The sequence below is a fragment of the Saccostrea echinata genome, unplaced genomic scaffold (genome assembly GCF_033153115.1).
Source record: "Saccostrea echinata isolate AGI-Se365-2 ecotype Australia unplaced genomic scaffold, CSIRO_AGI_Sech_v1 ptg000061l, whole genome shotgun sequence".
Classification (NCBI taxonomy): domain Eukaryota; kingdom Metazoa; phylum Mollusca; class Bivalvia; order Ostreida; family Ostreidae; genus Saccostrea; species Saccostrea echinata.
Genome location: NW_026889810.1, coordinates 1,786,664 through 1,813,316, shown reverse-complemented (window position 1 = coordinate 1,813,316; position 26,653 = coordinate 1,786,664). Strand labels below are relative to the sequence as shown.

Here is a 26,653-nt window from a genome sequence, read left to right as displayed (position 1 = left end):
AGGTCTTGCGAATTGAAAAGAGGTAATATGGAAAAAAAAGTATAACGTAAAATTTTGATACGATTAACCAATTAATCCGTCGTAATGTCTTTCAGTTAACCGATTGTCAATTTCGTATTCGATTGCCATCCCTAATATATTACTAAATTTACCTTGTCTTTTCTTTTTTTATTGCTGCACTTAGTCCTTTTTCTTTCTCCTTCAGAGTAGTTTTTGAACAGGGTGGTATATAGAGGGTCAACTATAAATTTGACACCTTCACTTCACCGATACGACGGAGTATAATACCTGATACGCAGTTCGTGAGTCGTGCTGTTAGTGTATTCATTTCCTAATGCCATTGTAATCAGATATAGTAGGTATGTTTTTGGATTAGTTTATCAGTTGACATAGATTATAAATTCTAATTGCATTTTAAAGTAATATCCTTTTTATTGTATTATTTACACAAAACATCAAACACCAAAATTTAAGCATTTTTTACTTAAAGCTAACTTAGTGTTTACATCCCAAACTCTTTTTTTCCTCTTCAAGTCTCGCTAGTCCTCAGCCTTTGTTTTTCCCTGTTGGTACAGTGTTGATTCCATCACGCAATGAACACCTTATATATAACACACTACCTAAACCATAGCGCCTCTCATTCACAATATCTGTTATCTTCAGAGGTATCTATCTTTAAATGACAGACAATAGACCCCTCTAACAGTGTATCAACCAAAAGTCCCAGTTCCACAATTCTTTTGCCATTCGTCCAATTTATCTCTGTCATGTTGTCCTCGTTCTTCTCCACATTTTCATCACTGATGAAAATGAGGTACATGTACATGCTGGTGGTTCTTCCACATTGCTAAGCATTTCTTTATGGAATCTACCCTTTTAAAATGATCACGCTCGCTTCACGTTTACCTCAGTAATACTTTACTGATTTCACACAGCCTAAACCATAGCACCTCTCATTCACAATATCTGTTTTTTTCAGAGGTATCTTGAAATGACAGACAATGGACCCCTCTAACAGTGTATCAACCAGAAATCCCAGTTCCACAATTCTTCTGCCATTCCTCCAACTTATCTCTGTCGTAGTGTCCTCGTTCTTATTCACATCTTCATCACTGATGAAAATGAGGTACATGTACATGCTGGTGGTTCCTTCACATGTCTTATCATTTCTTTTTGGAATCTATCCGATGAAAATGGCCGCATTCGCTTCACGTTTACCTCAGTAACATACATTTTACTAATTTCACAGTCTAGAGAGCTCTAAACGAGAGACTACGCTCAACTAGGGGCAGATTACTCTAAATGGTCGTTTCTTTTTTCCTAGCAAGTCAAAATCAGATGTTTGATTCTAAATGCTGACTTAGGAAAGAATGCCCCTTGACCAAGCAGAACTAACATGGCTGCAGCATTGTCAGTGTAAGTTTAATGAACTGACCATGCTGCATGAGCTATGTAATACGTAAAAGGTTTTTATCACGTCTCAGAATTTTTTGATATGACAAAGTTTATATGCTATTTAAATCATATATTTAAAAATCTTTGCTAGAAAATTAACATTTTTGATGTTTCAGCGATTCAAAGTTTAATTTTCTCAATATGCATATTTTGATCGCCGATAATACGCGCTATTGCTCTGACGTCATAGGTGTCAATCCTGGTCAAGCGAAGTACTTAGTGTGTATAGAAAAGGGCTCATTTGCTGTGTCTATTAAACCTGTTAGAAAATAATTGATAATTGAATAATTGACAGCTTGTAAGGTATAATTTATGGCTTTATGGTGCACAAATGTGCACAAGAAAGGTTTTAGTAAGAATTTTTACTCCACATTTTTTATGGACTTGATCGAGAGATGAAAGGGGGGCCTTTCTCTGCAAATGCGATGGCGTTTATCTCCATTCAGAACAACAGTTTTTGCCCGATCGATCACGATTTTTTTTTTCCTGTCCTATAAAATATTTTAAGGAAAGATACTTTAAAAAAAAATAATAAATGACAAACACACATTTTATATAAGTCGCACAGAATCTAGTAAGAATGTTGTGAACTTCGTAATGGCGTACGGCGCCATTGAAGAAAAGTCATTTCTAGTACATGATATTCACTCCTAGAACAGATAGAAGATATACAGGATTTATTTAATTATAATTAATTACAAAAATAATGGAGAATTAAAAATTCCCATATTTATAAATGTTTACGAAGTTAAACTTTAGTAATTCGTTCTATTTAGTTGAAGTCCCGAGTTGTCAACGGCTTCGTCTTCGGTGACCTCTCTCCAACTGTCGGCATATTTTCTGGTTTTCTCTCTCCGCTAGACGTTCATACCTAAAAGATTGACCGAATATAGTCGATGTCAAAATTTCAACCGGCGATACTGTGCATTCTATTTATTTAGCGTAAAAATCTATTCAATATATTTTTTCTTACGATAAGGTTTACGAGTTCTATTGACCATTGACACCTATGACGTTTCAGTACCACGTGACCCTATCTAATTAGTGGAGATTTTTACTTCGAGGACCCTATATCGTCTAATTACGGCCGTTTTCAAAATTATTTCATAATAAAACGATAATTATATGTTGCAATAATATAATAGTGTTTCATTTTTAAGAAATTTAGATACGTGATAAAAACTCTTTAATGAAGTAATTTTCTGGGTATAATGGGTGTTAAAAAGGTTGAAATTCCCATCTTTTTGGGGTACTTGACCTAACGGTGAAATCTGGAGTGTTGGGAAAGGCGGGTGCTTAAAAGGACCACTTGTTCGTTGAAAATCAAACTCCTTTTAATGAACAATTTCAAGATGCTGGTCGGTATTTTTAAGATTCTTGGCTCGTCTGAGTCGTCTAGAGCCATTGCTGTGTAATTCAAAATCATATTGGAACCCATTTTAAAAAAATCTTTCTGTTTGAATGAGACCACCTTTAAAATAATGTTTGTTTGCCCTTTCCCGACTCAGGATGAAAAAAATTGAGTCGGTACGTAGGTATGAAATTTTTTTTTCTAAAAAAAAATTCAATTTCAATGCTAAATTAAAAAAAAAAAAATTGTCCAGAATACATAGAAAAAATAATTGCTTCCTGGAGGTTAAAAAAAAAGATTTAAGTCGGACCATTTTTAGCCAGTCGGTCGGAAAAGTGCAACCATTTTTCAGAGATGGCCCGAGTTTTAATTTTTTTTTTAAGTCAAGTTTCTTTGATTTGTGTATTGTCCAATGTGCATAAAGAGGTGTTGGAGCTTTGTTTGCTTGTTTAATGTCCCTCTCGAGAATTTGTCACTCAGATGGAGACGCCACCACTTGCCGGTGTAAAGCTGCAAACTTTGACCTGCTAGACAGAACTACGTAGTAAATTGACCGTTGTTTTTTTGCAGTTGATTGCTGGATGTGTCCCATGGCACAATTTGCAGGTGTGTCTGAACCTACAACGTTGGGTAGACTTAACATTTTTAGGTTACCCGAGTTTACTCAGCATATGAACTAAGTACATTGTTGGCATATGAACTATAAGTACATGGATATGATGAGGATGGGTGCCTGTTCCAAAGTTGTGAAGGATGTGGCCCCAGGGTCAGGATTTTCGTGTTGGGGGGGGGGGCTCTAATCATATTATAGTGAAAATGCATTAATTCTTTGAAAATTTCTCCTCTGTCCCTCGGTATTAAGTTTATGAACTAAGTACATAGTTATAATGAGGAAGAGTTCCTCTTCCAAAATTGTGAAAAATGTCCCACCTGGGTCAGAGGTTCCGGGGGAGGGGCTTATTTATTGTATACTGAAAATGAATTAATGCTTTGATAATCTCCTCTGCCCCTTGGTATTAAGCAACCTAAATGCGTAGTTATGATGAGCAATGGTGCCTCTTCGAAAATTGTGAATTTCATGGCCTGGGTCAGGGAGTCTGGTGTTTGGGCGGGGCTCTGTTGATCATGTAGCAAAAATGCACTTATACTCTGAACATCTTCTTCTCTTCCCCCGAGTATTAATCAAACAGACTAAACGCAATGATATAAATGTAAGTAAATGTGCATTTTCTCTACTCCTGGGTATCTAATAGGCAAACAGAGTACAAATTCTGTGAAAAAGTTGGGAATTTCAATTACCTACGATTATATTTAACTGTTTTGAATTTGATTATTGATGGTAAAAACTTCAAGGAGATAAGTAGAGCGCTCCGTGATGGGGAGGTCGTGAGTTCGAATCTCGGCCGCGACAGACCTAAGTCGATAAAAATAGGTAGCAACTGTCCCTTCGCCATGCGCTCGGCACTATGAAGTGAAAGTTGCGGGTCCTTCGGATGAGACCTTAAACACCGAGGCCCCGTGTCACGGCAGGCGTTGGCACGATAAAGATCCCTCACTGCTCAATGGCCCTGAGTGCCGAGTAAAGGTCAAAATTTGAAGCCCTTCCCCGGTATATGGTGACATCTCTATATGAGTGAAAAATTCTCGAATGGGACGTAAAACAATATACAATCAATCAATCAAGGAGATAAAACATCTAAAATAACTTTTACAAAAAATAAAGGCAACTGCATTTTAACATGTTGGTTTTACAGTCGTTAAAAATTTGAATTTGAAGTGTATTTTGTCATGACAGCGAGACAATAACTTCGAAATGGATTATATAAACTCTCAGTTTTTATAAAATTTATGCATAAATGATTTACAAGACTTGTTTTGGTAGACTTGTTAAAGAATCCAGTATATCGCATATCGCTTTATAAAATATCGTATTGAATCGTATCGAATTTTTTTGCTCAATACACAACCCTCAATCTAATTAAAATTAGATGCTCCGAATCCGCTACCCTTTCTCAAGCATTACCAACATTCCATACGGATCACGTCAGAAGACCTTTTCATTAGCCAATTAAATCGCTCTTTCCGAAGTCTAGCCTGGTAGTTCTGAGGTATTTTACCTTTTCCCCTTCTAATGTAAAAGCCCGAGGAATTAATAATATCAGAAGTGGGGCAAAATGGCGTATACACCGAGGAAAACATGTGTATTGGGTGATGTATGTATTGTTTGCGGGTAGCAATAACAATTCTCAAGGAACTGTTTCAGTCACACAGTCATCTAGTATTTTTCCTTCTTTGAATCTAGTTTCTCGGAATGCAACATGTCACAAAATGATACACAATCTGGCACTTCTGAAATGAAATAAATGCAATTTGGGCACATCCCGAATACTGGTACAGTATACAATTGTTCTGGAAAAAGAGTCTAATCCATCAATCATCCAGGCTATTCCTAAATCTACAGCACTCTCAATTTTTTTTCACAAGTTTTATGTTTGGTTTGTCACGTGACAGTCTAATTTCAGTTGTGTCTTCCTTCAAATTCAAGACTTTGCGGTCTGTTCATGAAATTTTATGGGTGCAAGTTGCACTCAGTGCTAACACTGATGCAGATGGGAAAATGGAACTAGTTCCCCTAAGTAGCTGAACCATTTCCCAAATGCATCCATGTCATCGTCATCCTTTTTGCCCCTAAAACATGTAAAAACATAAGGAATAAAATTTATATGTTTTTTTTGGGGGGGGGGGATTGTAAACAGATTTTACTTAATATCATTATGCACTCTGTCCTTCATAGTTACAATAATGAGAAGGGCCAAGCCACCTTTATCTGGTATCTTTAGTGACAACTCTACATGTAATTGAAAGCTTGGAATGTGTAAAAACAAGCTAATTCAGAGAATTTGTGTCCCCCGCTAAGGGAAAAAAGGGTTATGCGCAGTTCGTATAGAATATACATGTATACTAGCACAGTTCATTCAGATTATTCAAGTTCTATAGTGAACAAGCTATAATTAATCCTGACAGAGATATAAAACACTTTAACATCTTTGCTGGCTATTCTTTGATATTCAATTTTACTCAATTCAACAATTTTAATGACTAATTAAGGCCCTCAAAAGGACAAAAAGAAAGTTATGTAGTGATAAGTTGTAATAGGAAGTGGTTGTATAATATAACTATTACTCTGTCGAAGCACAAAATTTGCTGTTACATCTTACCTACTCTACATATTCACTATCCATATTCATATGTATTAAAAGAATGTTATATTACCTCTGTATATCGCCCAAATGTTTAACATTTTGGAAAGCCTTTCTTCTTGGTCTTTCATAAGGGCAATCAAGGGTCCGCATACGATGTTTTTCCGAGCCTCTTTTCCCATCGCTCTCTTTTTGGGAATGACCATTTGATACGGCAAACACGTGCTATAGCCTGGTGGTGATACGGCCAAACAGTCCTTGCCGTCTAGAATGCATTTAAGTATCTCTTCTTGCTCTTTTTTCAGTTTATTTACATTGAACATCTTCAGAACTTCTTCGGACGCCATGTTGCAAGCTTCAACCGAGACGTCTAGAAACTCGAAACTGATTGGCTAATTCTGAAATGTTTATTCACATCTGAAAGGTCGTTCTGACGTGACCCCGTAAGGGATGTTGTTAGATGTTTGAGAAGCGGTAGCGGGTTCGGAACATCTTATTTTAAGTAGATTGCACAGCCCTAGTACCAATTTATTATCAATTTTAAGTCAAGTTCTTTAAAAAATGACTATTTGGCTTTACCTGTTCTCTTGTCTAGAACTTTCGGTAAGCTAAATTCAGGGTACTCAGATACAATTTTTGTCGATGAAGGATCAGTGTGCGGCATATCTGTCAGGTCTGTCACTTTTGCGCGAACAAGTAGTCGATATCAATCTGTGAGCAAATAGATTCTTGTTAAAACGGCAGGCAAGTCAGTAGAATAAACTTTTATTTTTAAAGTATTATATGTAATAACAGAGAAAGAAGAGTAAACGCTTCCCGACCGTTTCACATGCGAGAACATCTCCGGCTGACGTGACGTCAGAATGACGTAGTGATGCTGCTCCAGTATCGACATATGCATAGTTATAATTTCACCGGAACTTGTATAATTAACCTATAAATTAGAAATTTTGCACATTTGTTTTATTCGTTCTTTATAAAAGGTTGACGAATTTTCATAAACTTATCTATTTTTTATGGTGTAAAGATAAAAGTCTCAATAATTTCCGAACAGCCCTCGTAGTTTATGAATTCATAAATGTTTGGACCTCTATCGTTTCCCATCTGTATATGTAACTGACGCATGCGCATACCTATTTGGAGTTTTTGGTCAGTAAATGAGATGTTTACTGTTGAACACCTGTCTTAACCCCAATGTGTCCTCTTTTTAGGACATCCGAGTCACTCAGGTGACCTATTGCTATCCGTTTTTGTCCGTCGTCGTCCGTTAACATTTAATTTCAGCTTCTTCTCTGAAACCACTCAACCAATTTCAACCAATTTTGGCATATAGCATCTATGGGTGAAGGGGGACAACAATTTTGAATTTCATGGTCCCTGGGGCCTGAGGGGTGGGGCTAAAGGCACCAAAATTAATGCAATCGTTAAAAATCTTCTTTACTCCTGGACATCAAGCATTCAAACTGTTGGCATTATGGTAATAAGCATTGAGCCCTCTGCCATAATTGTGAAATTCATAGCCCCAGGGTCAGGGGTTCTGGTGCTAGGGTGGGGCTATGTAGATCATTTAGTGAAAGTGCATTATTTCTTTGAAAATCTTCTTCTCTGTTCCTGAGTATTAGATAAACTCACTAAGTACATAGTTATGTTGAGCAAAACTGCCTCTTCCAAAATTGTGAATATCATGGCCCCTGGGTCAGGGGTAATGGTGTTAGGGCGGGGCTCTATTGATTATATAGTGAAAATGCATTAATTCTTTGAAATCGTCTTCTCGGCTCCTGGGTATTAAATAAACTAAGTACATAGTGATGATGAACAAGAGTGCCTTTTTCAAAATTGTGAATTCCATGGCCCCAGGGTCAGGGGCTCTGGTGTTAGGACGGGGTTCTATTGATTATATAGTGAAAATGCATTAAATGTTTGAAAATCTTCTTCTCTGCTCCTGGGTATTAAATAAACTAAGTACATAGTTATGATGAGCATGGCTGCCTCTTCGAAAATTGTGAATTTCATGGTCCCTGGGTCAGGGATTCTAGTGTTAGGGCAGGGCTCCATTGATTATATAGTGAAAACACATTAAATCTTTGAATATCTTCCTCTCTGCTGCTCCTGGGTATTAAATAAACAAGTACATAGTTATGATGAGCAAGAGTGCCTCTTCAGAAATTGTGAATTTCATGGCCCGAGGATCAGGGGTTCTAGTGTTAGGGTGGGGCTCTATTCATAATGAAGTGAAAATGCATCAATTCTTTGAAAATCTTCTTCACTGCTCTTGGCTATTATTTAAACAAAGGAAGTGCATGGTTATGATAAGCAAGAATACCTCTTCCAAAATTGTGAAATTCATGTCCCCAGGGTCAGGGGTTCTGGTGAAAGGGGGGAGACTCTATTGATTATATAGTGAAAATTCATATTTTCTTTCAAAGTATTTTTTCTACTTCTGGTTATAAAGCAAAGAAGCAAGTTTATACTTATGATGAGCAGGGTTCTGTTGTGTCTATGAGAGGGGGGGGGGGGAGCTCTATTGATAATATAGTGAAAATGGGTGAATTCTTTGAAAATCTTCAACTACATGTTATTGCATAGTTATTATGATGAGGGTATTCCTCCAAATTTGTAATTTCATGACCCTGGTCATGGGTTGTGGTGTTAGGGTAGGGCTGTGTTAAATAGTGAAAATACATTATTTCTTTGAAGATCTTCTCTGCTCCTGGGTACATTGGAGGCAAACAGAGTAGAAAGGTTTAATAAGCAAGGGTACTTTTACCAGAATTTTGAATATCTGGACCATTTTGTCAAGTGTTCTGCTCCTGGTCAAGGCTCTATTAATTTGTATTCTACTGAGTGAAGTTATTTCCCTTTGCCACTCACCTTTGATAATTAATCACTGTAGATAAAGTATTCGAAAGGAAAATAGAATAAGAAAAGTATGCAAGAACATTTATTGTATAATACAAAAAGTACTTTCTTAGTCTAAATTTATCAGGTAGACTTGGAAATAATACATGAATAACACAGAAACAAATATAACTTATCTTTTTAAATGTTCTTCAAAGGCAAAGTGAGGTCAATGTGAGAGGTAATATACATTTAGTTAAAAGTCTGCATGGTAATATTGATAAATGGGGGATAGATAGATAGATACTAGAACAATTATTTTGTTGATCTTAATCGTACCATTTTTCTTGCAACAAAGCTTCATTTATCAGTTTATGGATCCTCTAAATTGTTGTACTCAGGTGACCGTAAGGGCCCTCGGGCCTCTTGTTCTTTAATGATTTAATTAAATGATCGCTGATTATAACGTATGCCAGTTTGAAGTTAGCTTTCGAATATTATTAAACAATGTACAATGTATAAGAAGGGGTAGCAAAATGAACTTGCATGACTTGTATGAAAACTATTAATGTGTCAGATCTTTTAGGCATCTTTTAGGCATGTTTCATAGTTTTCGTAATTTTATTTTTTCCTATTGAAATAAAATATATATATTGTATTCTGATGAAAAAATAAACATATTACTAATAAGTTTTCCGATTTGAAAAGAGCTAATATGAGAAAATATGTCGAACAATTTTGATACTATTAACCGATTAATCCGTCGTAGCGTCTTTCAGTTAACCGATTCGCAATTTCGTATTCGATTGCCATCCCTAATATATTACTCCATTTACCTTGTCATTTCTTTTTACTGCAGCAGCTGAACACTTAGTCTGGGCAACGTCCTATTTCTCTTTCTCTCTCCTTCAAAGTAATTTTTGAACAGAGAGGTATATAGAGGGTCGACTATAAATTTGACACCTTCATTTCACCGAAACGACTGAGTAAAATACCTGATACGTAGTTCATGAGTCATGTTTTTTAGTGTAATGATTTCCTAATGTCTTTGTAATCAGATAGTAGGTATGTTTTTGGATTAGCTTATCAGTTGACATAGATTATAAATTCTAAGTGCATTTAAAAGCAATACACTTTTTACTGTATTATTTACATTAAACATCATACACCAAAATTTAAGCAATTTTTACTTAAAGCTAACTTAGTGTTTACATCCCAAACTCTTTTTTCCACTTCATGTCTCGCTAGACCTCAGCCATTGTTCTTCCCTGTTGGTACAATGTTGATTCCATCAGGCATTGACCACCTTATATATAACACTCAGCTTAAACCATAGCACCTCTCATTCACAATATCTGTTATCCTCAGAGGTATCTTAAAATGACAGACAATAGACCCCTCAACCAAAAGTCCCAGTTCCACAGTTCTTCTGCCATTCCTCAAATTTATCTCTGTCATGTTGTCCTCGTTCTCATCCACATCTTCATCACTGATGAAAATGACGTACATGTACATGCTGGTGGTTCTTCCACATTGCTTATCATTTCTTTTTGGAATCTACCCGTTTAAAATGACCACGCTCGCTTCACGTTTACCTCAGTAATACTTGACTGATTTCACAGTCTAGAGAGTTCTAAACGATAGACCACTATCATCTAGGGGCAGATTACACTAAATGGTCGTTTCTTTTTTTTCCTCCGGATAACCATGACTTTGTAATGTCCTTAAAACCTAGCAAGTCAAAATCAGATGTAGCAACTTGTTTGAATCTAAATGCTGACTTAAGCAAGAATGTCCCTTGACCAAGCAGAGCTAACATGGCTGCAGCTATAATCGACTCGTTTTTCTTATTAACATCGGGTTCGATGCTATATGATATTCTAGAAGCTTCCATCAATATTAAGATCGGTGAATGACAAAAATAATTTGCACATTTTCCTTTTTAATCGGTTATCACAACTTATTTCTTTTATATCATTTAAATCAAGTTCTGACTGAATAATTCAGTGATGACGTTTTCTGAAATAAATAAACGATTGCTTGTTGTCTGTTTCATTAAAAATTGCCAGTAACTTAGATCCGCCAACCGGAAACGTCTCCGTTCCCACGTTTTTGCTATTTCATGGCTGTTTATAGAAAATGAAAGTTGACGTTTAATTTAATGTACGATACTTACCTTACTATGCCAGTGAAATCTGAATATAGTTAACGGACATCATCTTGTATCTAGTGTATTCTTAGAGGAGTAAGTAAGAACTCAGGTGCACCCGTTTCGGAGTTTATTTGCAAAATTTATTATTTATAAGTATAGATATTTATGAAAAACTGTTTCACATTCTGCCCAATCACCACAGGAACTCAATCATCTCCTATTGTGGGTGGCTCTGCATTAGAAATGCCTTGTCTGCTCCAATTGTTGATTTTGTAATTTCCAAGACTAATAGCAGCGGTGGGCAGCATCTATTGATGTTCCCCAATTTCTTCTTAATACAGTTTAGGTGAATCTTAATTAAAAAAAAGTCTTTTGTTCCCTGTCTTGTCTTTAATGTTTTTAAGTTTTCCAAATCCAGATCTTTCTAGATGCTCTACTTCAACTAAAAATATGAATTTAAATAATCATTGGAACTTTTATTTATAAAACATATGCATCCCATATACATACATAACATGGGGATATCACAGATAATCATATTTGTTTATTTGTTTAAATGATTTCTTGGAGAGAAAAAATGTTTAAATAAAAAACAAGAACACTGCTTATAAAATCAAAATAAAAGTGATGAACAGATAATTATTGTTTAGCTATATAAAAACAAAGCCATTGAAATATTTTAATTCATCGGTTAGAGTCAAAGCATTTGACAATGGACAATGAAATGGGGATGTACAATTCGGCGCGGGCAACTTATAAAATATGGGATTGAAATTACAAGATTGAATCAAAATTTTAATATACATCAGTTAATGTTTCGCGTTATTGAATTTAATGATATTCATTGCATAACTTACTTCTGATATTCTGGGATGAAGATCCCTTAAGGTGCTGCTGCAAATATCTGACCGACACAGAGGGGCTCGGCTCTCTGCCTTGCATACTGCCTTAAAGACTATGCCTCTGAAGGACATAACCGATCTTATTCTTACTTTGAGATATCTTTCTCGAATGCTTCCACTGACTGAAATAACGTTAATTAAAGTAAGTTCCTTATACACAGCAAATACATATTATAAACATATCAAGCATCTTTTGAAAATGCTTGAATAATTGGCAACACATGCACGTAGCCTCGCGGAGGACGGAAGTTATATTACAATGGAATAATTGTACTATGATGCACCAAAAAACGGGGTAGAAAAAATTCTATATATTAACTTTAATAAGTTTTTAGCTCACCTGAGCCGAAGGCTCAAGTGAGCTTTTCTGATCGACATTTGTCCGTTGTCTGTCGTCGTTGTCGTCGTAAACTTTTCATATTTTCATCTTCTTCTCAAGAACCAGTGGGCCAATTTCAACCAAACTTGCCACAAAGTATCTTAAGGTAAAGGGGATTCAAATTTGTTCAAATGAAGGGCTACCCCCATTTCCAAGTGGAGATCTCTAATTATGAATTCGTGAAAAATTAATGGCATCATTTAAAAATCTTCTTCTCAAGAACTACTGTGCTTGAAAACATGAAACTTATATGGAAGCATCCACAGGTAGTGTAGACCCCCAGGGGTAGGGAGGGGCCACAATGGGCGATCAAAGTTATACAAAGGAAAATCCTTAAAAATCTTCTCAAGAACAGCAAAGCCATTATTGATCATATTTATATGGAAGCATCCTGAGGAAGTGTAGATTCAACTTTGTTCAAATCATGACCCCCAGGGGTAGGGTGGGGCCACAATGGGCTATCAAAGTTTTACATAGGAATATATAGGGAAAATCTTTAAAATTCTTCTCAACAACAGCAAGGCCATGATTGGTCATATTTATATGGAAGCACCATGAGGAGGTATAGATTCAACTTTGTTCAAATCATGACACCCAGGGGTAGGGTGGGTCCACAATGGGCGATCAAAGTTTTACATAGGAATACATAGGAAAAATCTTTAAAAATCTTCTTCTCAAAAAACAGCAAAGCCATGATTGGTCATATTTATATGGAAGCATCCTTAGGTAATATAGATTCAAATTTGTTCAAAATATGACCCCCAGGAGAATACAGGGGCATATTTGTCATATTAATTCATAAGCATCCCTATGAAGTATAGACCCCCCCCCCCCCCGGAACCACTTGTATATTTAAACTTTTCAAGACTTAATTGATTTCTGCTGTTTCCTAACCAGAGTGCTCAGGTGAGCGATGTGGCCCCAGGGCCTCTTGTTTGTTTATTGTTTAACGTCCCTCTCGGGAATTTTTCACTCATATGGAGACGCCACCACTTGTCGGTGCAAATTTGCAAACACCTGCAAATTTTGACCTACACTCAGCACTGAGGGCCATTGAGCAGTGAGGAATCTTTTTCGTGCCAGCACCTACTGCGACACGGGACCTCCGTTAATACGGTCTCGTCCGAAGGACCGGTTTCCACGTCCCACAGTGGGATTCGAACCCGCGACGTAAGGGTCAACTCCTTACCCCGGGACTCTAGAGCGAACGCTCTAACCACTGCGCCACGCGGCGACAACTTTGATAAGTAAAACAAGACTACAGATACCTTTGACCCCCCAATATACTACGTGCACGTGTCTGCACCTATGTAATTTTTTTTTTACAAATCGTAACTCAAGAATAGAACAAACCTCTATAAATAAAGCCCTCTGCTGAGACACTGTATTATACAACACCATGGCCTGTTTTAATGTTTCATCAGCAATTTCTGTCGCTGCATGTTGGAGTTATCCTTTTCTCCAGAGCGCCAGCCATGTCATGTTGGAGAATGTGTATAACAACTGCTAATCTCAAAATGTGCGTTGTATCTTTACTGGTGATTGTGGAAGACTCATCAGATGAATCGTTCCGAGACATTGAGGGTTCAGTATTTTCCTTATCCTCTTCTAGCATAAAAAATGTATTTAAAAAAACCCATACAATTAATTTTTAGAAATTTAAAACAGTACATTTTTAAAAATCGTGTTTTTCCAGGTTATAGATATATTATTCTTTTTTTTTTTTAATTATTTTGCAAAATTTTAAATCTTTACACTTTAAAAATCTTGTATAATGTTTGTAAATATATTATTCATTAACTTATATTTTTGTTTGTTAATTATTTTGTCTTGTTAATTAAAATTAAAGGAAAAATTAATTAAATTAAATACTGCACATTATTATTTAACTGAAATTTTTTCTTTAAAATTGAATACCGTTATCCGATCCGTATTTTCTACTAATGAAATCTGCATACAAGTCTGTCATTTCGTCACATACTTGTTCGGCGACTTCTGGTCGAGTATACTGCTGCCCTTTTGTTTGTTCCTCGTAAATTTTTTGTCATTATTTCCAAAAAGTCCCGCAAATTTGATTATTTCAATTGTTGCATGTATCGCTTTGTTACTGCCAATGTGTAAAATATGGGTTTGGAGACAAAAAAAGAAAGCGGTCAAGCAGACTGTCATCTCCCCCCAGATGAAATAACTCGGTAAGGCGAGGATGTGACTGAATAAATAAACAACATAACTTGGAAATTTTCATGAAACCTCTGTTTCCTGATACTAGGGTCGCCATGTCTCCCTTCCCACCCCACATTTTACATAAAAGTGAACGTTCCCCTCTCCTTTCGATTGCTTTACATTTACTGATGTTAAGAATTGTTGACCTCATCACTGGTTAGCCATTGGTGTCTATCTGGTGTTTCTGCAAACCGACGGTTGTATGTTTCTAGCTGTAAACTCACACCATGCTTCTTTCTGATATTTTTCAATTACTGGATCTACCACTTCGTAAAATGTACTGTTCTTTCTTCCTCCGGGAGCATACACAGAAATTACAAATTGATTTAGAACCGTCGTGCATTCCCTGCTTCCGATAGTAACTTTACTTTCCGGTCCAGTCAATGCCGCAACTAACGGAAATAAATTTCCTGTAATTAAAAGTTTTTGAACCATTCGTCGCTTTCTCAAACACTGTCAACCAGTTTTAAATTTCCTTTGAAAATACATTTTTCCAAGGAATTCTAACGTTGTAAAAGTTCTTGTACATTTTAAATACATCTTCCCTTTGAATTGCCGCCAAGGTAGCTCAGTCGATAGAGCGCTCGCTCCGTGATCGGAAGGTCGTGTTTCGAATCATGGCATGAGTGACCTAAGTCGATAAAAATAGGTAGCAACTGTTCCTTTGCCAAGCGCTCGGCACTTTGAAGTGAAAGTTGTGGGTGTTTCGGATGAGACCTTAAAAACCGAGGCCCCATGTCACGTTAGGCGTTGGCACGATAAAAAAAACCTCACTGCTCAATGGCCTTGAGTGCCGACTAAAGGTCTAAATTTGAAGCCTTTCACCGGTATATGGGACGTTACACAACATACAATCAATCAACTAATCCGTCCCAACTTTCTCCATTGATGCCATTTCTGATCTATACAATGTGTCTTTGAAATGAAACGTTTCTATGTGACGTCATAATATAGAAACCATTATGGATACATAATATATAGTAACGCTATGGAAACTTAACATTTTGTTCAGCAAAGTTTCTAAACACGCTTTTAGTATGCTCGCTGCGCCGCCTTGACGTCAAAATCCATTTTGTCGTTATCAGATTTCCATACCGCGCTTAATTTTTTTATGATCTCCGTATTTCTGATCGAAATTCTAACTTGCACAAAATGAAGTCACAATAATTTGAAAAAAAAAATATACATAAATTTAATTATTTTCGCTCTTACTATGGGTCCACCGGGAGTTTGAACGTTGGTGTTACACATTTTCAATATCTGATTGTGTGAGTGCGCCGGGTTCCCCTACCATTGACACAATAATATACCACAGTAAAGAAGAAATAAAATATTGCTTTTATTAATTCTTAGTGTTAGTCAAACGTATATGCAAATTTTTACTGACAGACGCTCATTAGAAGAATATACGCAATGTCTCAATAATTTCCGAACAGCCCTCGTATATAATTCTGTTGAAAACAAAGATTTTTTAACATTTTTTTTGACAAAGTTTTATATAATGAAAAAAAAAAAGAACTGTGTAATCTTGATGCAACCTTAAACAAGGTTTAAATTTAGATTTGTATAGATTATCTACCAAAAAAACATTTTTTAATACTTGGTTATTTTTTGCGAGTAAAAATACTATTCTAAATTTGACGTCATTTCCCGAATAGTGTATTTTCGGTGAAAGCACATTCTATTCACAAAGTAATTGTGGATGTCATGTTGTTTTACGTTTTGTAAGTGTACAAAGGTAAGAAAATTATTTGTGAATCGATCGTTTCGTTAAGCCTTGTCAGCTTTGCTCGTATAATACATAAGGAAATATCTGCTTTGTTCTCACATTTAAGGGAAGTTAAATAATTTCCCTGTCTAGATATCGAATTTGTAATTGGTGGCTAGGAATGAAACACTTGTTAATACCATGGTAAATTTACTTGTAAAGTTTAATAATAATCATGAACTCATAATTTTAAGAAACTTATTTTAGAAACAAACATATGATGAAAATATTCATAATTTCTTTTCAAAGTCTGTAATCCGTTAGGGATTTTATGCCTCGTATAAATTGCAGATTCGGGGGCATAAACAGCGATATATATATAGCTTTGTCCCTGTGTGTATGTGTGTTTGTTGGCAAAAACGTAAACCTACCGAAAGGTTGGATTATTTGAAGCTAAGGCTGTCATATTTTACATCATTTTCTATCCAGAGTTGTCTTCCGCTGCGCTCCCAACACCTCTGTCAACGCTCGTTGTAAAAGATTCTTGTACAAATGTTAAACGGTGAAAATTTTAAATTAAATTCGTTAATACTTCTGTAATTATCGATAATGATGATAATTCATAATTATTTTAAGATTTGCCATCCCTCAAAATGATTTATTTTCAAAGTTTATAGAGAACGATTTTGCGGAGTAAAAATTAAAATCTTAATTAAAAAATCCTTTTAACGGGTTATAAATTAAAATAAATCCCGTTTTCTTATTAAGAAATATAATTTAAAATAATTATGAACACAATTTTTCATCATTTCCAAATCATCCAAGAATCTTGTAAATAAGCGTTTACAAGGTTATGTGGGAGCGTAGCGGGAACGACAACTGTGGATAGAGAATGATTTTACAGGTGTATTCCTTTGGGTACTATAATAGTTGATCTCTTGACCTTGGAGTTTGACCCACTTTTGCAAAATTTTACCAAACTTTAATCTTCCTCATAACCTTTGAACGTTTGGTTCTTGGGCTTTCATACTTCACGTGTGAATTTTTAATAATACCTTTCCTGAGATCCAAATAATTTTGACCATTTGATCTTGGTCTTTGCGTTTGACCTATATGTACTTTTAAACAACTAACTTTGGCCCTAACTTTTGAAACAGCTAGGGCTTTCATATTTCATAGGTATATACCCTGTGTCAAGGCTTTCCCTCGGTTTCCAACACTTTTGAACTTGACCTTGGAGTTTTATCTACTTATGGAATTTAACCTTGGCCATAACTTTTGAAAAGTTAGTGCTAGGGCTTTCATATTTCACAAGTATATTCCATTTGACAAGACCTTCCATTGGGAAACAACCTTTTTGACCTTGGATAATGAACTACTTAAGGATAAATAACACAAACTTTATTTTCAGAAATCAGCAATATTTTTCATAGATTTATATTCAAGTACATGTAGGTACCCAGAATAATGTTTGCCGTGTAAAGTGGGAGAATTTATAAGATTTTGTCACAAGGCTAAAATAAAAAATAGGTTTGTTTCCCCTAACGCGACCGACCAACTTAAATCGTTCCGACTGAAAAGTTTTTTTAATAAGATTATTCAAATATTTATTTTTATTGTTTATCAAATTTGTAAAATACAATTTCATTAAAATTCGTTTTTTATGAGAACGGCGGCCTTTGTTTTACTCTCATTTGGCGCCCACAACATGTGGCCACAGAGGGTTATTTAGTGTTATAAAACAACGGCGATGTATCAATCTTAATATATATCTTTAACTTATTAGAATCCTACACTCGATCTTGAAACATTTCGTGAATTAAATATACCATGACTAAGGAGTGTTAAGATGGTATTTACAAATATGTCTTACAAAATTTACGCACGTAGTAAGCATGACAAAGCCTGCCTCATGAGCAGATGAGGGGCCGACCTTGTGTATGCATATCAATAAATTTCACTGTATTTCATTCGTTTCGATCTAATAAACACTTCATGTATGATAATTTTTACTATATAGGACCATAGGAGTTGTAAATATATCTTTGTATAATTATTTCATCTTGATAAGTATAATTCAGATGTCGTTTTTTCATTCCTTTTATTTATGGGGTAAACTTCGCGACTATAACATTAGATATATGAAACTTTAATCATTTTAGATATGGTTTGGTTAAATTAAATATTGTTTATACAGGTACACTCTTTTCAAAGAGTGTTGAAATCTTTAAAGTTGGCTTATGGTACGGCTTCCGGAGACGTCCAGTGTATTTTTCTTTTCTTTAGTTAGGCCCTTGAAAATAGATTGTTTCTTTGCTTTAAAATACCTTTAAAAATTGCTGGGTCGAAAACATTTGGACACCTGCCTGGTGGAGGGCTCCTAATTTAGACTTATTCTCGGCACTTATGGCCATTGATCATAAAGCATCAGTAAGGTATCCTTTTCGTGCCAACATCTACATGTATACTGCGATACTGCATGGTCCTACGTTTTTTTAAGGTTTTATTCGACTGACCAGTTTCCAAGCCCCACGTCGGAACTGTGATTTGGAATAAGCTCCTGAATTACGTCGCGACTCCAAAACGAAACACCAGAATTACTGCGCCACGCAAGGCCTTCGACTTTCATCTGTGTAAGCACTCGAAGATGATAGTAGGTTTGAAAAAATATACTCGGATGGCCGATGGTTGAGTATTTGCGAATTTTGTCTTTTTGTAAAAATTCGATTTCAATAAATTTACGCTGCCCTGAGATATTTCACAAGTTCAAATGAATAATATTTGTGAATTAATTTACCATACATGTTGCTTTTAAATTTCATTTGTATGATATTCGGTTTAAAAATCGGTTTCTTTTGTTCTTTCTTATTAATAATGATACTATTCAATTTTCAGAATGTATTTTCAAAACTGCTGTCAGAAAAAAAATAAAAATTTACCTACCTACCTACTCAACTTGAAATTTTTGAGTCGGGTTAAAGGAAACAAAGATATTTTTAATGATGGCTCAATATCAAAATTATTGCAAAACAAAGCATATTTTAGCACCAAAGAAAACTTACTTTACCTTACTTACTTTATTTTAGGGATTTTCTATTTATGCCATTTCTAGTCAAAATCAGTCAAAAAATATATCAATCCAGGCATCCGATTTCTGTTGGTGTTATGTACCCTTAAGAAAATCTTTAACCTTGATCATAACTTTTGAAAGGTTGGTGCTAGGGCTTTCTTATTTTACAGGTATTTTCCTTGTGACAAGATCTTTCCCTCCCCTGGCACCATTTTTTTTTACCCCATTGAACTTGAAGTTTAACTTATTTTTGAAAACAAGAGGCCCAAGGGCCTTAACGGTCACTTGAGTATAATACAACACTGTAAAGGATCCATAGAAGTATAAAACAAAATTAACTGATAGAAAAAGCAATTTTGCCCAAGAATTTCAAAAAATCTGGTAAAAATACCCTAAATGCTTGCTTATTGTAGCTTGCTATACCCGAGCGATCTCCCTGTGATCGTAAGTGGTTTTCCCAAGCCTTAAAGGGATGATAATGAATGTAAAATATTCAAATACAATGAACACTTACCTATTGTGTAAGGTATTCAATATATACAGATATGTTTTTGTCACTTGCCTAGTGCTACAATTCAGTACACAGAGACTTGGATCTATAACGTTGCTATTTGCCATTTGTCACTAATTTACAAGTCATTCTGGCTCTCTGTGATTCTTTAGCATAAAACACTTGATCCTGTCTCTTGTCAACCTTGACTTTACCTGATAATAACTCATCCACTGTCAAACAGATTACGAACAGTGATCGATCTGAAAAAATCCATAAACAATACAAATATGTGAACAGGGCATACAAGATAGACCCCCGGAAATTCCAGGGTTTGGATCCGGTGCCTAGGAGGAGCAAGCATCCCCTGTTGACACACCACGTGACTCTTTACTTGAGCCCTATGAATGGTCAGGTAGACGGAACAATCCGTTGTTAAATTTAGTTATAAAAAGCTTAACAATAGTTATGCCTTATCGTCTATAGTCAGTAAAACATCTAAATATGAAATAAATGTGGCAGACTTTGTGGTCTGTTTTATTTCAAGTTCACTGGGATATGTCGTGTCAACTAATGAATTAAAGAAACTATTGTTAATTGATAAAACATCAGCAGTTTATCTGAGCAAGTGTTTTTTTCCCTTCTAATGTAGAAGTTTATGAATAAATTCAGCTTCTTAGGAATGTACAGGTCGGCTAATACAGGAACACAATCGGAATTCCAGGTAATTGGAAGACATGGTCTCCGAAGACTACATAAATAAATGTTATCGATGAGGAACAAAGTGATTTTGTTGATGACTAAACACAACAAATGAAGATTTTCGTTCGAATTCGATTTTTATTGAAGAAACAGTTGTCTGTGATATGAAAAACTCCTTATTGCGAGGAAGTTGCAGACCTGTTTACTCTTACGATTTCGCCGTATGAGTCCAGAATACTTCTATAAAAATACGGAAGTCAGAAATCCGTTCGTTCGAATTTCAGCAGTTAGTTTTCGTTTTGATCTGTCTCAGTTTGACGCTTTTTAATCCGTAGAAAAGAGATAGATTTAAAACACTTAAATGATGTGGGTTGCCAAAACGCGGTGGTTAAAAATTGACAGAAACCAATCGAAAGAAAGCCAGGTATGATGTTTTTCTGTTATTAAACATATTTTGGTAATCAGAAATGTAGTTGTAAGATGTTAAATCGACCCATTGTCACAAGAAATAAACTGTGAAATATGAAAGTCTTAGTACTATCCATTCAAAAGTTATGGCTAAGGTTAATATTTTTCAAAAGAAGGTCAAACTCCAAGGCCAACAATATTTATACACAATGAAGGTCTTCTCACAAGAAATACACAAGTGAAATATAAAAGCCCTAGCTGAAACTGTTTAAAAGTTATTGCCAAATTTTTTTCGAAAGCAAATCAAACTCCAAGGACCGGTCAAGGTAGCTCAGTCGGTAGAGCGCTCGCTCCGTGATCGGGAGGTCGTGAGTTCGAATCTCGGCCGCGACTGAACTAAGTTAATAAAAAATGGGTAGCAACTGTTCCTTCGCCATGCGCTCGGCACTTTGAAGTGAAAGTTGCGGGTCCTTCGGATGAGACCTTGAAAACCGAGGCCCCGTGTCACGACAGGCGTTGGCACAATAAAGATCCCTCACTACTTAATGGCCCCGAGTGCCGAGTAAAGGTCAAAATTTGAAGCCCTTCACCGGTATATGGTGACGTCTCTATATGAGTGAAAAATTCTCTAATGGGACGTTAAACAACATACAATCAATCAAACTACAAGGTTAAGGTTAAAGGGTCAAAATTGTTGGTATCCAAGAGAAGAGCTTGTCACATGGATTACACCTGTGAATGTGAAAGGCCCAGGCGACCGTTTCACTAACAGATCGTAGCTCGTAAACGTAGACGTAAATGTGAACGTAGCACGTAAGTGCGTTTCACTAAGAGTTACGACTTGCGAGTTACGACTAAAGTTGATCGTAAGTCTACGAGTAGACAGGGGCACTCTTAAGATACTTACGTGCAAGTAATTTCATGAAAAAGGCAACACAAAACAGAAGTATAAGCAAGATTCCAAATGATTGTCACTTTTACTTTTCTACTGTCTGCTTTCATTGCAAGTAAATTGTGTAGACCGAGTCCGATCTTAAAATACACGCTAAAACATACTTGCAATGAAAAAAAAATGCAAATTTAATATTTCTTTTTTGAGCTTATCTATTTACTACTTTTATTTCACAATAATACTCGTGTATTCTAGAGTCAGAGAATGAGCATCAGAACCAATTAGTGGTGTCTGCATTTAAGGAAGATAAAACATTTGGGTCTAGAATATCTTGGCAAAGAAACTTTTTACTTTTCAACAGAAATTGTCTTTATCCTCATTGGACATACCACATAAAATTTTAAGACATAAATTTGAGGAGCACTATAGGAACAAAATCTGTGAACAGTTAAAGAACATTTCTAAATCAGATTCTGGAAAATTAACTTTTTATAGTAATATAATAAATTTAAATGAATATAAATTACAGAACTACCTACAATTACCATTGAAGAAATCTGAAAGAACAATCCTAACAAAACTAATAATTAGTGCTCATACACTACATATTGAAAAAGGGAGATACTCAAGGCCACCTATTCCTAGAGAAAAACGTGTATGTCATGCTTGTAAACTTTTTATTGAAAATAAAAAACATTTTATACTTTATTGTCCTAGTTATGATCGGTATAGATTACAATATTGTGATATATTTAATGCTCAATGTTACATGAAGGAAAACCCTATTATTGACATTATCAACCCTCCAAGTATTAAAATTGCTTGAAGAGTATGTAACTTTCTGAAAAAATGCTTTAATATTAGAAAAGAAAAAACTTCAACATAACTGATATGCTTACTGGAATAATTTTATTGATTTTATGTATGTTATTGTTTATTGAATTCATGACTATATGCCAATGTATGATGGTGTTGTCAATAAGTAAATTGAATTGAATAATGAAACTCTGTTTTTTTTTTCATCGTGCGCCGTAGGACATTCAATCATAATGACATCTTTATTTTTGTCTTTATTTTATTTAAAAAAAAAATACGATGCACTTTAATATGACAAATAAACATTTACAGAAAATTTCAGCTAAGTGCATCGATTATTTTTCAATAAAAACGTTTTGTCCACGATTTTACCGGACAACCCTCGTATATACAGATCTAGAAGACGCGGATGGCCGGTTGTTGGATGTTATAGACTGTTGCGTTAATTTACAGATTTTAGTTTAGTAATTCTTTTCATAACTTGGAACTTGTGAAAATAATTCATTTTGCAACATGGTATAACATGTATTCCGAGTGTGGAGATTTGCACGGTATATCGCAAGATATTGAGCGATCTAGATAGTGTGATAACACCTTTACGTAGAGATTTGTGTATGGTATATACAGTCCAAAGAATATAGTGAGTAAGGCAGTTGCTCTCTGAGAAGTGGTTGAAGCAGAAAAAAATATCGAAATAATACATATAGGCAGGGATATATATATACTAAGTATATATATCCATGATAGAAGTAATTCATTTTTTTTTTAAATACTTTCAAATTGACAAACCTGCATATAAAAAACAATTAAATAAATAAAAATATTTTTTTTTAATTAAATAATGAAACTAAGATAAAATAAATAAACATACCGACTTTTATAATGATTAGTTTTTGAACAGAAACATGAAACAAGACCGAGGATCGTCTAAACTTCGGAAATAAACTTTGTTTTCAAATGTTTAGATATACATGTACGAGTGTCATAAATTTGCGTAGCTTGAAGTAAAATAGAACGTTATACACCATCGTGGACTATACTTGTTAATTATAAGACATAAAATGCAAGAATAAATTTAGATAATTGATATATATCTATATATAATTTGACCCCGGTTAAAAAGGAACTTTTATTTAATTTAATCTATATTATAAATATAGATATACTTGTTTTAGTAAACGATTTTCCATTAATTAATTGTCCTTTTATTTCTTTTTGAAGACTGAGAAAAATTCTTGGTGATTTTTTTAACTTAGTAATGATCTTTTCCTTTCTTTAGTTCTTTTTCTTTCTCTTCAACAAATACACCTCCTCAGTCAGAAGAGTTCCAATAAGTTGGTCGTAACTCGCTTATCGTAAGTGCTACGTCTACGACATGTTTTGTGAAACGCTCGTATGCGTTCATGTAAAATAATCGTAAACGTAATCGTACGTTTAGGATCTACGATTTGTTAGTGAAACGGTCGCCTGGTTCTAACCGTTCATAAGTTATTGCCAAGGTTAAAGTTTTTCAAAAGTGGGTCAATTTCCAGGGTCAAGGCAAAAAGGCAGGTCTTCTCACAAGGAATATACATGTTAAGAGTGAATTGGTTGATTGATTGTATGTTGTTTGACGTCCCATTTAAGAATTTTTCACTCATATATGCCAGTGAAGGGATTCGAATATAGACCTATACTCTGCACTCAGGGCCATTGAGCAGCGAGGGTTCTTTATCGAGCCAACACCTATCGTGACATCAGTTTTAAAGGTCTCATCCGAAAGATGATTTTCACTTTATATGCCGGGCGCTTTGCGAAGGAAAATTCACTACCTATGTTAACGTCTTAGGTTTGACGCGGCACGGCGTAAGATAATAAAACTCTGACCTCACGATCAGGAAGCGATCGCCCTACCATTAGTGTATTGTGACCGGTTATGTGAAGAATGAAAGTCCTAGCCCCAACTCTTCAAGAGTTACTGTCAAGGATTGAGTTTGGTCAAATTTTGAAAAACTGGGTCGAACCCCAAGGTCAATCCCCCCCCCCCCCTTTCCATAAAAGAGAGGGTCTTGTTTCAATGAACTCGCATGTAAAATATGGAAGAAACATCTTCAGCAAATCAAAAGCTGTGGGCAAGTTTTAAGTTTTTGCAGAAAAAACTGACAGACGGACAGAGAGATAGAGGGACGGACAGTACAAATACTATATGCCCCCGAACATTCGACTACGGGGGCATAATAAGGAAAACAAAGATCGAAGCAAAAGATGCCTCCCTCAAAAAAAAATTCAGGAGAGGGGGGCACTTCTCATGGATAACCGCTTCCTGTCGTCTACCTACTAAATAACGGTACCGGTGATTCTGTTTTCTAAGAGAGGGAGGTTAAAAGTCCTTTATATTTCTTAACTATGTAAACAATAACTTAAAGAAACTTTGGGGTTCGGACCGCTGAAAGAGCAAGAGCCATTTAGGGCCTTTTTTGGCCCTGAGAATTTCTGAAAAATCGAAACTGCTAAGTTATGGTTGAAAATGCAGTATTTATAATTTGGACCCTTGCTGACCGTGTATCTATTGAACATGACGTAATTTTCTCTCTAGTCAATCCATTATGACGTCATAAAATGCGTCATTTTTCCCATATCCTGTAAATTCCCTTAAAAATGGCCAAAAGTTGAGATATTTTTTCAATATTTCATATAGAGCACAACTCTGATCCAAAATATGCAATTACATAATGAAAGATCTGTTTCCGAAGATCACAAAATGTGTTTCAATTTTTGGATCGTGGGCTGTGCTCATATTTTAATTCTTTGCTGAAGGTAGTCAAATACGCATGTTTTCTGCAAAATTCAAGAACATTGCATTTTCTCAAAGCCTGTTTCCCAATACCTGGATTCTCAAAAAGAAATTTTGTTATAGGAAATGAAAGCACTAAGTCTCTACTTTATTTTGATATATGAAATGGGACTTGTCAATTAATTGATATAAGGACAGGGCCATTTTATGCATAAAGTGAACCTAGCTCTTTGATATGCATAATATAAAGTGCTAATTCTATCAGTTATTTGTGTGTATATTTGTGAAGCAATATTTTTTAATACCTTTCCTTTAAAAATGTTTACAAATTCGTGTACCCAATTTCATTCATATTGAGAGTCCTTTTTCAAATGCTTGGTAAGGGTATTTTAAGTTAAATTTGGTAATTATGTAGATAGTCCATAAAAACTGATTTTACAGTAATATTAAGATAATTCATCAGAATATTCTTGTCTTTTCAACAGTCTCTGAAAGGGGGAGAGGGTAAAAAGAAAACCGTCTACAGTTCGTTTTTTTTTTTTTTTGCTACGCAGCTATGTTAAGGCTTCCCGAAGCTTTAAAATGCACTCAGAACATAATATGTCATTGCGAGGTCAGTTTTGGTTTTAATTTATAAGTATTGAACTTTAGTACTTCCAATTTATATAAAGTGTTTCCTCGGCTATATATTAGCATATTTGTTATGATATCACATGACTTTGTTGATCACGTGACGGTCATTTATAATTTTTTGAAGTGTTTCATATAAATCGCTTCGGCGCAGCTGATTAACACAATAATTATTAACATTTTGTTATATAAATAAACTCATCGTATCCTTGTGTATCCGAAATGTGCTTGGGAAAAGTCATAGTATTACTTGGGTACAAAATATTTCCTGAGAAATTCAACTTACCTACAAATTTGAGGGTATTTTCCACACAATATCGTAATCTGTATTAAAACAAAGTCAACACACATTTTTCCCAAGCAAGATTCAGTTAGAGAACAACCTCTTCTTACAGATTTCCACAAAAATTCTCAGATTAATCCTCATTAATCACCTGCGCCAGACTCTTTTATACACACAAAATAAATTCTACCTCCAACCACGGGTATAAAACAGAGTACATTTCAAAAGTATATTTTTCATAAGCATTTTGAACATGATGAATTTCAATCAAGGGTAGGTAAGCGGTGTATTTTTAAAATATTCTGACATATAAGACTTAAAAAACTTTAAGCGACCCGTGAATTTTGCAATAGCTGTCTAGCATTTTACATGCAGTTTGAA

At 35.2% G+C, this 26,653-nt stretch overlaps 1 protein-coding gene across 1 annotated transcript; it reads right to left on the bottom strand.

The window, feature by feature from the left end:
- Nucleotides 1–5,400: 5,400 nt before the first annotated feature.
- On the bottom strand, nt 5,401–6,353 carry LOC133175171 (ATP-dependent DNA helicase RecQ-like). The gene is made up of 2 exons (XM_061310288.1): nt 6,106–6,353; nt 5,401–5,494 (listed from the first exon to the last, which is right to left on the bottom strand). The coding sequence occupies exons 1-2, from the start codon at nt 6,351–6,353 to the stop codon at nt 5,401–5,403; spliced, it is 342 nt and encodes a 113-aa protein (XP_061166272.1).
- Between the last annotated feature and the right edge of the window lie 20,300 nt (nt 6,354–26,653).

What these genes read in the sequence shown, in the direction of transcription:
- LOC133175171 (XM_061310288.1), bottom strand. Translation starts at nt 6,353, where the DNA reads ATGGCGTCCGAAGAAGTTCTGAAGATGTTCAATGTAAATAAACTGAAA. An exon ending in GAAGAAAGGCTTTCCAAAAT is followed by an intron (nt 5,495 to 6,105) that starts GTTAAACATTTG and finishes TACATGTTTTAG; the next exon opens with GGGCAAAAAGGATGACGATG.